Below are 14,086 nucleotides of genomic sequence, written 5' to 3' on the forward strand. Positions count from 1 at the left end.
TTATTCCCAAATAAGTCTACCTGGGGAGAGGGCCAAAGGTTCCCAAGGAAAACACACCAAACACTCTTTCCAGATGACACCCCCGAAACATGCATCTACTCCAACTGGTCCCCGTGGTCCGCCTGCAGCTCCTCCACCTGTGACAAGGGCAAGAGGATGCGACAGCGAATGCTGAAGGCACAGCTGGATCTCAGTGTCCCCTGCCCTGACACCCAGGACTTTCAGCCATGCATGGGCCCTGGCTGCAGTGATGAAGGTAAGGAGACAACCCAGACCAGAAAGTAGCTAACAGAGCTCAGGAAGGGAGGCTTCTGCTGGACAATGTGGGCCCCTCACGTTCCATCAGTCAGCATGTGTACCGGCGACACCAGAACTTTGACTGTAGTTGTCAATGGGGTCTACCTAGAGGAGACCCCATCTCTAATAGTGTCTTGAGGGTTCTGAACACAGAACATATAATCATCTCAGAGGACTTCTTAAGATTGACTGACTACCCCCACCCACCGTGAAATAAAATACTGAAGAGCTAACACACATAGATATATTTTATGACAAATGATTTGTAATTGTTTTATGTGCATCTGAGCTTTAATTCCATGCTCTTCTTAAGGAGCAGGTGAACAGGTTGATCAAGATTGAACCTAGATCCATTGCCCTAATTCTGGGCCATTCATGGGTGCTCATTTATGTGCCACCCAGCCTGGGTCAGAGACTCCTTTGTGTCCAGATCTCTGGATCGACTGCAGCGCATTCTTGGTGTCTCTATCTGCAGTGTACAAAGTTCAGGCTTAAGTTTCCCCCAGTTACGTCATGGTGGGTTAAGCACCAATAATGTGCTAAGTTAATTGCATGCAAAGGTCTAGTTCCCAGGGCACCACCTCTCTCTCTGCCTGGAGAGATCTACACTCTGTGCTCTGATCCTAATCATCTCTGAGGTGAACGGGGCAGTGAGGGGGGATGGAGAGGCTAGGCTGGTGCATGGTAAGAAGGAAAAGGCTTCCACCTAAGAAAGCTTACCCCACTGTCAGGAGGCCATTCACCCTCTGGATCTTCCTGGGTGTATTAAATACCTCTCCTGGCTGCATTTGCAGTGGTTTTTTTTTTTTTTTTTTTTTTTTTTTATGAACTGTTTTTGCCAGTGATAAGGCACTTCAGAGGGGACTGAGCCTTACCATACATAGGCCATTCCTACAAACAGGCAGGGAGAAAGCTGTGACTGGCCTGTCAACACTGGAGATTCTCTCTTTCTGGAGGTTCGTCTGATTGAAGCTTGTGTGGTTGAGGTCTTTAACTGTGGAGAAGAGTTCTCTACCACACCTCATGCTCCCAGGGGATGCTGACTGTTCTCAAACATGTTGGGCTATGACTGATTTTTGTACTGATGGTCTGTGCTCCCCAGAAGCTACCCTACCTAGAAGCAGATAGAGTAGGGGTGTGGAATAAGAAGGAAGCAGAGAATCACTTTTATAAGACAAATGCACACATCTGCTACTTTATCTTAGTGTTTTCTTAATTATCTTTAATTAAAAAAAAAAAAAAAAAACAACCTTTGGTCCAGGTCTTGTCATCTCTCACCTGTCTTAGACTACAGTCTCTCTCACTTCTCCTCATCTTCCCTTTGCACTGCTAAAGGGGTCTTGTGCAAGCAAAGAACTGATCAGGTCACTCTTCAGGTGAAAAGTCTATGACCCCTTATTGCCTTTATTTGGCCTGCCGTAACAAAGTGCCACCGATTAGGTGGCTTATAAGAACAGAAATTCATTGTCTCATAGTTCTGGAAGCTAGAAGTCCAAATTTGGGGTGTCAGGAGTACCACGTTTTCTTGGAAGTTTCAAGGGGAAGATCCTTTCTTTTCTCTCCCAGCTTCTGGTCTGATCAAGGCACTCCTTTGCTTGCAGCCACACCATAACTTGGTCATCACAGGCCATCTTCCCTGTCTCTCCATGTCTCTTTTATAGGACCATTCAGATTGGATAGGACCCACCCTACCCTAGTATGACCTCAGTTACATTAATATCATCAAAGATCAAACAAGGTCATGTTGATAGGTACCAGGAGTTAGGACTTCAACATACATTTCAGGGGACCTAGTTCAATCCATACAACCATGAACAAACTCTTCAGCTTAATTTACTGGCAATAATAGTTCTACAGAGAACCAGGGTGGAGGCCTGGCAAAAATGAGCATTCTAATGCATGCATCTAACACAATTGCTAAAAGACACATTATCAGTGAAGGTACCTGAAGACATCAGTTTGGGAGATACTTGAAGAGCCTCTCAAGTCCAGCCACTTCCTTCCAGAAGACTCACTCAGTTTGGCAGTGACAGTATTCCACCTGCCCAGGCTATGTCCTGCCAACTCATGAGACTTACTGTATTCCCCACCATGTCACACTGAAACACAGCTATCTAATTTAGCTGCACATGCTGCCTTAGTTAGTTAGCCTTGTCCCTGGGTCTAACATGGGGAGAACAGCTGAGATTTTTTACTGCATCACCAGCACTATCTACACTGCCTATAAGTAACAATAATGAGGCATCAAACAAGTACAAGTGACAGTGTGTGGACATGTGCAGGCTGGCCTCACATTCCGACCTCACTCCTTTTTAGCCTCATCACCCAATACCACAGACACACATATGTTCTATGCTGAAGTCTTTGCACAAACTATTCCCTCCACCTTAAATGCACATGCAAAAGTGCACTCAGATGTTTCCTCTTCTGTGAAACTGTTCCCAGCACTTCAGGAGTGGATTTTTTTCCCCCTTCTCTGTGTTCCCTGATCCCCTAGGCTTACCTCTGTTCATATCTTCAGTACTTGGAATTATTTTCTGCTTATGCCCCCCCCCCGGTGGAGTAAGACAAGATCCATATCTTATACATCTTTGTAACCTCAGGGTATACCACTAAGCATCCAATAGATTTTTATTGACATCGATAAATGGGTAGATGGATGAATGGATGGATGGCATAATGCTGCTTCATTTTCCTCTTCTTTCTTAGCACACAAACACACACACACACACACACAAACCTGTGTGTTTCCACCAGGACCAACTCCCATCACCACCTTGGGAATAGGATGACCAAGCCATGCTGAGAGGTTGGGTTATCTCTTCACCAACCTCCTGAGCATCTCCCACATGATTGTGGCCTTTGCTAACACCCATTTATGGGAGCTAAGTCACATAAAAGCTAGATGGCCCAAATTATCAACACAAAAGGCTGGTTCTATAGCCTTCCTCACCCTTGACCAGTGCCTTCCTCTCCTGCACACTCAGACACTCCCTCCCCATTTCCTATCCCACCTTTTCCTCTCCATTACCAACTGGGGTATTCTCTTCTGTTTCCCAACCTCAACCAAGTCACTGAGATGTAGCCTTTTGGGGTAACCTGTTACTTGGGTACAGATCTGCCTGTGTCCTCAGGTTTCATTTATTTCTCTAGAATGGGATGTGTCAGCTATAGACAATAATTAGTCTCAGGTTCCTCTGAGCAAAAGAGCTTACACTATATCTCAGAATACGTATAATTTCTTCCAGTGTTCTCTTAATAGAAACCTCTGCAATGATGGTATATCTGTGCTGTCCACTATGGTAGCCACTAGCCACCCACTGGAAGCCCTGGTGGCGCAGTAGTTAAGTACCTGGCTGTTAAAAAGTTTGGTGCTTCAAAACCACCAGCTGCTCCTCATGAGAAAGATGTGACAGTCTGCTTCGATAAAGATGACAGCCTTGGAAACGCTGCAGGGCAGTTTTTCTCTGTCCTATAGGGTCACTATGAGTTGGAATCAACTGGATGGCAGTGGATTTAGCCACACATGGCTAATTAGCAATTAAAATGTTGGCTACTTAGGAGTGAATTTTTAAATTTATTTAATATTCTTAAACATATAATGATATACAAACGTTTTTGATTTATCTTAAATCATGAATAGATTGTATTTTACACTACATATGTGTAAATACACTGTATATATAAATGTACACACATACATATATATGTATGTATATGTGTGTGTGTGTGTGTGTGTGTATATATATATATATATATATATATATATATATATATAAAATCCTTCCATCCACCCAAGCAACTCTCAAGTCTGTTTTCTTTCAGGTGTTTTTTCACGGGATGAGGAGTAATCTCGAGTGCACCACGCACCCGGAAAAAGGGCATTCCCTGGTAGAGAACAATTAGTGGTTAGAACATTTGTAATTTGTACCTTTTCGCTTTCTCTTCAACTGCCCACCTCCCCTTGAATTGCTAGCTTGTTCCTTCCTGAGTCTTTTCTGAGGCCCTTGAGAAGTTCCCATCACGCGGATTCCCCACCGCCCTCGCCCAGCCCTGCTCCCTGTGTTGCAGACGGCTCAACCTGCACCATGTCAGAGTGGATCACCTGGTCGCCCTGCAGCATCTCCTGCGGCACGGGCATGCGGTCCCGGGAGAGGTATGTGAAGCAGTTCCCGGAGGACGGCTCTGTGTGCACGCTGCCCACTGAAGAGACAGAGAAGTGCACGGTCAACGAGGAGTGCTGTGAGTGGCGGGGACCCGGCGGGCGGGGTAGGCGCGCGGGGCTCCCGAGGCCCTGGACGCGACTACAACCCCGCCCGGACCTCCAGCTCCCAGCAGCTGCCTGATGACCGAGTGGGGCGAGTGGGACGAGTGCAGCGCCACCTGCGGGATGGGCATGAAGAAGCGGCACCGAATGATCAAGATGAGCCCAGCAGACGGCTCCATGTGCAAGGCTGACACATCGCAAGCGGAGAAGTGCATGATGCCCGAGTGCCGTGAGTGGCCATGAGGGTGGTGGGCCTAGGGAGGGGACCAGGTACCGGATGGCAGGTGAAGACAGATGTGGAAGACCATGGCACCCCACCACCTTCAAGGTGGGCAGGTGCAGCATCTGGTGGGCACCTGGACAGGTGCAGAAGGAAACCACAGTCCACAGTCCTTTCAGAGCACTGCTAGGAGCAAGATCAGGGCCATAGGTGTGCGGACGTGAACCAGACCCAGGGACAGTGGCATCCTTTCGGGAACAACCTGAGCAATGCTGGAGTGGCAATTGGTGGCCTCAGTAGTATTCACTTGCAGATGTATTTTCTAATACCCTCCCCCCGCCAGGTATTTGGTAGGGGCTGGGGGAGACATGACAGATACAGGTAGGACATGACCTGCCCAGCTCATCAAAGAGCCCCACTCTTTTTCTACATTGGACTGGCGGGCCCGGCTTCATCAAGCGTTAGGACCCCTGCTCTATGCCAAATGCACACAGACAGATGTACACATGCACAGGTTGTTGTTGTTGTTATGTGCCGTCGAGTCGGACCTGACTCATAGCGACCCCTCCTCCTTGGGTTTCTGAGGCAGTATCACTACGGAAGTAGATTGCCCCATCTTCCTTCCAAGGAGTGGCTGGTGGGTTTGAACAGCCAGCCTTCTGGTTAGCAGTCAAGTGCCTTAGCCACTATGCTACCAGAGCTCCCCACACATGCACAGGAGTTCATACATATTCTGGGAATTTTAGTACCAAAATGTCCGAAAAAGACAGCATTGAGCTTCTCTTAACTGTTGACCCTCGGGGAGAGTGGAATGTTCCTGTCTCAAGAAGTTCCTCCTGGGCCCCACAGAGGTGTTGCAAATGGTGTACACATACTCCTGACATACACATACGGGAAGTCATCCCTACCGCTGGGCCCGGGGAGATGTGGCATAGTGACAAGAAGAGCAGTAGCCAGCGGAGCCACTTCTTGCTCCTTTTATCTGAAACCGTGGGCTGTTCCACTTTACTCCAGGGGCCAGAGCTAGGAAAAAGCAGTGGAGGGCACTGTGGTGCCAAGGGAAATGTAGGGAGCCTGTTCTCAGTGGCAAACCTACCTCTCGGCCTAGATACCATCCCTTGCTTGCTGTCCCCGTGGTCTGAGTGGAGCGACTGCAGCGTGACCTGTGGGAAGGGCATGCGGACCCGCCAGCGAATGCTCAAGTCTCTAGCTGAACTCGGAGACTGTAACGAGGAGCTGGAGCAGGGGGAGAAGTGCATGCTGCCTGAATGCCGTAAGTCTGGCGCTTTGGACGCCCACCACCTCTCCCCTCCCACCTTTCCTGAGCTCAGGGAGCCTGAAGAGCATGGAGAGTCCCCTAACCAGCCCTGAGCTATATGACCAGAAAGCTAGATTGTACACGTCAGCTGTTTGCAGAGGATGAAGAACATGGGGTTTGGATCTCTGTCAGCAAGATACTTTTTCAGTCCATGTCATTCATAAAGTGGGGGTTCCACTACTGTCTATAAAATACACTGCAAGTGGCTGTGAAATCTAAATGGGAGACTATCTGAAAAACACTTAGCACAAGGCTCAGTAAACCATAGTTCCCTCCCTTCGTCCAATTAGGAGCTTGTCTGATGCTATTGAATTCTCTTCCCTGTGGCCATTTTTATTTACCTGTGACCAGGGGCTGGACACATTGAAGCTAAAACTCCCACACTTGTACAACCCTGGTAAGACCACCTGCAGGAAAACAAGCCAAGCTTTCAAAAGCTCCCTGTCAGGGTATCCCCATCTCTCCCAAATTGTCTGTGGTCAGCTGTTTTCATCACATGGAGCCTAATTTCCAAGGAAAGTGAGCCGTTTTCCTGGCTACTCTTCTGAGAAAGCTTCTCTTGTAGGTGGTGTATCAGGCAGGCTTGTTCTGACCTGTTTTCTGGCTTCCTCTGAGATGCCCTTGCAGCCTTTCCTGCTCTTTCTCTTGCGGGTTCTCAGGCTGCCTGCCCAGATTCAGATCCCAGCTCTGCGAGGCTGCGTAATTCTTGGCAGATTACTTTTCATGCTTGTTCCTCACTTTCCTCATGTGTGAAACAGCCAGAAGTACCTCCTAGGCTGTTCTGAGGATGGACCCAAGTAATTGGTACAAAGTGCCAAGGGCTGAACCTGGCCAGTACAGGTTTCAATCAGTATTACATATTACTGTGCCTGAGCTGTTTTATCTAGACTCATGCATGGGTGGAGATGACCAGGACCATGAACTCAATAAAGCCTGTGGCTTTTAGTAACTAACATTGGCCCACAGTTCAACCCAGCTCACCAGAGCTGGGGCCCCCACAGCCTGACTGAGATACTGTTCTCAGCTTCAACAAAATTCTTTAAATCCACAGGGTCCACTGAAAGGAAAAGAAACATTTTTGAAGCACTTACCATGTGCCAGGAACTGAGCTGGGACCAATATCTCATTTAGTCTTCCTAACCTAGGGACCATTATCCCCATTTCGTAGATAAAGCTGCCTGAGCTCCCACAGGGAGCAGCAGCAGCCTGAAACTACTGAATCAAATGAGGACTTCTCTTTCCAGGCTTGCTTTCACTTTGCAAGGCCAATAGGGAGTGTGGCGTCATTGACCCCACTAGGGCTCATCCGAGTATCACACTGATGTGTTATTTCTCTTCACATTTGTGAGATACTGTCTTAGTATGGGGGATTTGCTGGATCTCTGCCATGGTAAGTCATAAAACACCACTTGCTCTCACCCCTCTCCTATATTGAGTTTTCCACTTCTGGTTCCTGTATTCTGCAGAGTGTCATGTATAGAGGACATAGGAAAATCTTGAGAATAAGGCCAATTTAAAAGAAAAAAAAAAAAAAAAAAGGAAGCTGCCTGGTTCTTACTGCAAAACCCATGAAGTTTTTGGTACTGTCCACAGGGGCCAGACACCTGTCAGCTTGTTGACTTATTTTCACCAAAGGAGTCGGGCAGAAGGGGCCTGTAGGCATTGCTGTGAAAATGGACCAATGAGCTGTGCCTTCCCAGAGAAAATCTAGGTCTTGGGGACTGAGGCCAGTCTGTGTCACTTGATGCTGATTTGACAATATTTTAGCTCTCAAGAGCAGGGCAAGAGGCATTGAACCTAACTTCATGGTCCCTCAGAGCCTTTTTGAGTCATGGCATACAATGGGGTTTATGACTTGGGCCTCTACTGCTTACCAGCCATGTGGACTGAAGTCAGTCTGCCTCTTAGAGTATCAGTTTCTGCTTCTGTAAATGGGATCACAGCACCTGCCTAATGCTCCTCATAGACTTGAGATGTTCAAAGGAGAGTGGAGAGTGTATGTGTCAGACATGAAATATACTCGTGCCCATCTGTGTCTTGCCAGCCATTGACTGTGAGCTCACCGAGTGGTCCCAGTGGTCAGAATGTAACAAATCATGTGGGAAAGGCCACATGATTCGAACCCGGATGATCCAGATGGAGCCTCAGTTTGGAGGTGCTCCCTGCCCAGAGACTGTGCAGCGCAAAAAGTGCCGCATCCGGAAATGCCTTCGAAATCCATCAATCCAGAAGCTGCGCTGGAGGGAGGCCCGAGAGAGCCGGAGGAGTGAGCAGCTGAGGGAAGAGTCAGATGGGGAGCAGTTTCCAGGTACCACTCCCAATGTGGGGCTGCGCTCTGCACTGGGCTAGGTCTTAGGTCTGCCAAAAACTGGGAGGGAGGAGGAAAAGGAAGAGCTGCATTTTCTGGAATCTTCAGATTACATTTTGATCCCTAAGATGCAATGACAAGATACCACAGACTATTGAAGAGTTTGGAGTCCCTAGGGGTGCAAACCCTTAATGCTAACCAAAATTTGAGGGTTCATACCCATCCAGAGGTGCTTGATGATCTACTTCCAAAACACCAGTCGATGAAAACCCTTCGGAGCACACAAGGGGTTGAGATGAACCAGAATCAACTTGATGACAGCTGGTTTGGGATTTGGGGTTTAGCATATCACACACAATGTTGTCTGTTGCACTAGTCAACAGACATCAAGGCCAGGTATGTGCCAGGCACTATGCCGTGGTCTTTTCCTCTCTGGAGCTTACAGTGTGGTGTGTGGTGTGGTGAACAGAGTGACTGGATCATCATAAATGTGGTTAGTTCTATGAAGGAATATATAGTGCTATGGAAGCATTTAAACAAAAGATCTAACCAAATTTGTGAGGTCAGGAAACTTTTCTTTGAAAAAGGCATGTTTAAGATGCATCACCAAAAAACCAAACTTACTGCCTTCGAGTTGGATCCAACTCATAATGACCCCTCCTTGGGTTTCCGAGGCAGTATCATTATGGAAGTAGATTGCCCAGTCTTCCTTCTGTGGGGTGGCTGGTGGGTTTGAACTGCCAGCCTTCAGATTAGGAGTCAAGTGCCTTAGGCACTACACCTCCAGAGCTCCCTTAGGAAAAATAAATTGTACTTAAGTTTACTTAGTGTTTGGGACACTAAGTACTTGGGGTAAAGTAGAAAGTAGTTAAAATGCTCCTTGACTGGTTGCTAACAAGCCACCCCAAAACAGTGGCTTTTTAAAACAATTATTTATTAACTTATGATCCTGTGGTCAGGAATAACAGACTGGCCCATCGGGATGATTCTTCTGCAGTCTGGATTAGGCTCATTCAAGAGCCTGCTGTCACCTAGTGGCTCAGCAGGGTCTGGAAAGACTAGGCTGGCCTCACTTGCATTGAGGGGAGTCTCAGCTGGGATGGCTGGGGCCTCTTTTCACAGTCTCTAGCAGACGAGCCCAGGCTTGCTTACACAGTGGTAAAAGGATTCCCTGCAGCAAAACAGGGCAAGCCCCAATGTGCAAATATTTTCCAAGCCTTGTTTGCTCATGTCCCCTTGGTCAGAGTCTGCCTCCTGATGTAAAGAGCTACAAAGAATTTATGTTTGGTTTTTTTTGGCAAGCTATCATATATGAGCTAATTATCCCTAATAAGGACTCCAACCATTACTTCACTCAACAAATCATTACATACAGAAGCAGAGAAGACAAGACAACTAAATTCGACCAGCTGTCAACTTGAGTTCAGCATTCCTGTTCTCTCCCCCATTTCAACTGGTCTAACCAGGCCTTTCCATGCTTTCAGGCTGCAGGATGCGCCCGTGGACAGCCTGGTCAGAATGCACCAAACTGTGTGGAGGTGGAATTCAAGAACGCTACATGACCGTAAAGAAGAGGTTCAAAAGCTCCCAGTTTACCAGCTGCAAAGACAAGAAGGAAATCAGAGCATGCAACGTTCACCCTTGTTAGCAAGGGTACAAGCTCTCCAGGGCTGCACCCTAGATTCCAGAGTCACCAATGGCTGGATTGTGTTTGCTTGTTTAAGACAATTTAAGTTGTGTACACTAGTTTTCATTTCTGCAGTATGGTTCACCCAATAGTCTTGAGGATGCAAGGGACATCCTTCTGATTACTTCTTGGTGGGTACAGGGTGAGTGGGGCTCCCTCATCTCAGCTGGCCCTCTTCGTGCACATGAGTAGGCCAGCTGCCCTGTACTAAACTGAACATGTCCTTCTGGAACATCCACCTGGGCACGCAGAATGACCTTGGCCCTCTCCACACAGGGAGAGGCAATTGTGTTTAGAAGTGACTGTGCCTTGGTCCCAGGATGCAGCAGGCAGGAAACATTCCCCATCAGTCAAAGAAAGCAGATTCCACTCATTCTCACCTCTGGCCTGCCCACTTCCAGGAAATGTTTGCCCATCTCTTTCCTTTGGTGAGACTTTAGGTCCCTTGTTAAGTCTCCTCAGTCATCGCTGGTTGTGGAAAAACAGAACTGGTGAACTTGAAGAGGAGCACTGGTGTTCGGTGGCTTTCCTTCTTGCACCGAAATATTCTATTACTCATCTTCTAACACTGGGGGAGGGGGAATGATAGCTAATTAATGTAATTGGTTCTGAACACCTGAGGTAAAAAGTCCCAAGTGTTAAAGTATCCTCCCTACTTTTTTCTGAGGGGGAAGAGGGGTGTGCTACTCTCTCCTAGGAAGCCAGCCTTATGAACCGAACCTTCTGGTACTAAATTCTTACTGGAACCAGAACCAAAGCAGGAAAATCGGTCTCTCTAGCAGTACCCACACTAGCAGTTTATAAAATCCATTTAAGCATGTTTAGATTGTTTTCAAACCAGTTTCTAAGGCAATATTGTTTTCATTTATGCAAACATTTACTAAGTCTGCCTACACCCCCAAACATTTCCATCAAAAAAAAAAAAACCTCTCTACTTTTAGTAAAAAAAAAAAATTTGTATGTAGAGGAAAAATGTTTCAGAGACTAAAAAAAAAAGACAAAGGAGAAAGGAATATGAAGCAATCAAGCTGAATAAGGGAAGTTTATGGGAAGTCAAACCTGTTGTCTGCCTCTCCATGCCAAGGCTCTGGTCCTCACACATATCTAGAGGGAAGGCCATGGACTTTTCCATCCTCTCCCAAGCATTCATAAACACACCAAATTCAGGGAGACTGACTACCAAGGATTAGTGTAAAAGGACATTTTACTAAATCCATCAGCAGTTTCTACTTACTTGTTTTTGTTAAAATTATATGTTTCATTTCTGATGCAGGCCTTTTTTTTTTTTTTTTTTTTACTGTGTATCAAAATATGTACTGTTGATGAGATTACATATGTGCTTTCAATACACTACTTTAAAAATCTGTATCAAACACATCAAGATATTCCTGAATACAACATACATATGCTATAACCTGGAATATGTATTATTCTAACACAAAAGACTGTTCAATAAAAAAAAATATTGGGTCTATTTTTCATGTGTTAAGCTAATTAAGTATTCATAAGTTTCAGATTTTTTCCCCTTGTTATCCACCTCAATCATTTTCAGTAAAAGATACTGTCTTTGCTCTCATTTCCAAGGGACATTTCTATATCCCTGACCATCCTATAGACTTGGACTTGTTTCCAACATTACTTTGTAACTCTTAATTTTCCCCCAAAGTAGCATAACACGAATAAAGATTTTCTACTTGGACCCCCCCCAAAAAAAAAAAAAAGTTCTCACACAGCATCTGCCCACTTTGGTAACACTGCCTTCACTGTCTAGTACTTAACTCATGAAAATCAAAGTTCCCTTAAGACTGTGATTCCTATGTAATTCTAAGGACAAGCCACCCTGGTGTCTCATGTTCCTATTTGGTCCCTATTGGGTACATTTTAAAGCTAATCTCAGAGACTTAAAACCAGGTATATAATGACTAAGAATAGGTAACTTATCAAGATATGATCCTTACATCACAGAAATGTTTTTTGCTTGCAATGAGGAATTTGTAAGAATTGTCAAATCTCTTTCTTACCAAAGTCTTATAGTAGGTGATTTATAGTTTTTCTGTCTAACCAATTGTTTTGGAAATAAAGACTTTTTACTACAAAAATAGACTTCCACTTGAGATAGTAAACAGGTCATAAGGCACCTGATAAAAACTGCCATGTAAAGAGCTATAATCATTGTAGATATTTTTATCAGTGCCAAACCAGTTGTAATCCAATTCACATCTACATTTTAAGATGACAATAAGAAGTTCAGAGAGGTATATCCCAATCAGACATTGGGTCACTTACCTGTCACCTTGCCAATGTATTATTTGAAGGAAATCTGTTGTGAAAAAGGAAAAACCTGGGCTGCTTTAGATCCAGCATAGAAAAAGTTTAAAAGATTTTGTGCTGTTTTTAATTTGAACTTTGTGTATTAAACATGTTTGAGGCATACTCAGAGTCTGTGTACTTCTTCCAGGAAGTAAGGGCATGTTAAACATTCTCAAACGACTACAATTCTCCAAAAACTTTTTCCAGGTCAAACCCCATGGCACAAAATGTCAATAGCCAAAAATTCTCAACATATTATTTCTGTGCCCTAACAAAGAGCCCACAAGAGGAGGGGGAGAAAAAAAAGAGAGAAAAAAGAGAGAGAAAGAGGTCAGTAGACAGGGAAGGTGGGGGACAGGAAGGGAGAAGGGATCTATGACTCAGAAAATCTACACAACTGCAGAAAGGCCTCTGCAAATTATTTGGCAATGAAATCTGACCTGGAGTAAATGTGCCCAGCTATGGAAACTCAGCTTCATGGACTTGATTGTGGCAAAGGAGGTAGATGTTAAAGCATACCAGGACATAAATTTTTCCTCTAAAGTTACATACTTATACCCTAAAAACATGGACACCATTGTCTAAATAAGACTATATCCCACTGCCATCACGTTGGTTCTGACTCAGAGACCCCCATAGGGTTTCTGGGGCTGTAAATCTTTACAAAAGCAGACTGCCTCATCTTTCTCTCAAAGAGTGGCTGGTGAGTTCAAAAAAAACTAAACATAAACTTGTTTAATCCTTAACTAAGGCACAGAACCAAGGAGGCCATGGGCATTCCACTATTCTGTTATTTGATGTTATTAATTTTGACAATCAAAATTATTCGTTTTGGACTTCAGGTAAGATGGTGAAACAGGCAGACAAGTACACTCTTCAACAAAGAAAAGTGAAACCAATTGACACAGATGCAGAAGACAATCCTGGAGGCCCGAGCTTTGAAAAGAAGGATACAGAAGTGGATCAAACACCAACTAGTAGAAGAACCTAAAGGAAAGCATGCGTAAGGACACAAATGGAGCTGCAGACTGTCAGCTGTCTTCATGGCATAGCAGCCTGAGTATTTCCAAATGGTGGTAGGACCTGAGAATTAACCTAAAAATAGGCCCTGCTCACCAAGGGCTGCAGGAACTACTGCACAGGTAGCTAATGACTGCAAAGGGAAATAGCAAAGGAGACAAACTGAGCTGTGGACTTTCAGCTGTCCAGTGGGTGCAGCCATTTTGAATGTTTACAAGTGGTGGCCATTTTGGATATTTAAAGTGACAGCATTCTCATTCAGATTCCAGGGACCTAAGAATAGGCTCCGCTTGCCACCACCACCACAGACATATGGGAGGCTGATGACTGGAAAGGAGACAGGTGGTGTGGTAGTTAAATTTGTATGTCAACTTGGCTGGGCCTGGTTGAGTGGCTGGGCAGCTGGTGGTAGTTATTCCCCATGATGAGATTGGCAATCAACTCCATGGTGGGATCTACCAGAAGCAGCTGAGTAGCTGCCTATGGCATGTGGTCTGCTTCCTGTATATAAGGAGAAGCCTTGGGGATAGTCTCTAGCTTATGGCACGCTTGAACCCTGCATGTAGCTGTGTCATTCAGCAGCCTGCCATACTCTGCTGACCTTGGGACTTACAGTAGACTTGAATTAATGGCCAGCTGTGTGGTTTGGTAACATCAGG

At 45.5% G+C, this 14,086-nt stretch overlaps 1 protein-coding gene across 1 annotated transcript in view; it reads left to right on the forward strand.

Annotated features, from left to right (window-relative positions):
• The window catches only part of SPON1 (spondin 1), a 444,725-nt gene extending 434,667 nt beyond the window's left edge, over nucleotides 1-10,058 (forward strand). Inside the window, exons 11-16 of the mRNA XM_007955374.2 lie at nucleotides 74-256; nucleotides 4,369-4,539; nucleotides 4,626-4,793; nucleotides 5,893-6,057; nucleotides 8,147-8,410; nucleotides 9,895-10,058. Coding sequence (XP_007953565.1) covers nucleotides 74-256; nucleotides 4,369-4,539; nucleotides 4,626-4,793; nucleotides 5,893-6,057; nucleotides 8,147-8,410; nucleotides 9,895-10,058 — 1,115 coding nt within the window. The remainder of the gene's footprint in view (nucleotides 1-73; nucleotides 257-4,368; nucleotides 4,540-4,625; nucleotides 4,794-5,892; nucleotides 6,058-8,146; nucleotides 8,411-9,894) is intronic.
• Nucleotides 10,059-14,086: the final 4,028 nt, after the last annotated feature.

The sequence above is a fragment of the Orycteropus afer genome, unplaced genomic scaffold (assembly GCF_000298275.1).
Source record: "Orycteropus afer afer isolate SDZICR_OR568_19922 unplaced genomic scaffold, OryAfe1.0 scaffold00014, whole genome shotgun sequence".
NCBI classification, from domain to species: Eukaryota; Metazoa; Chordata; class Mammalia; order Tubulidentata; family Orycteropodidae; genus Orycteropus; species Orycteropus afer.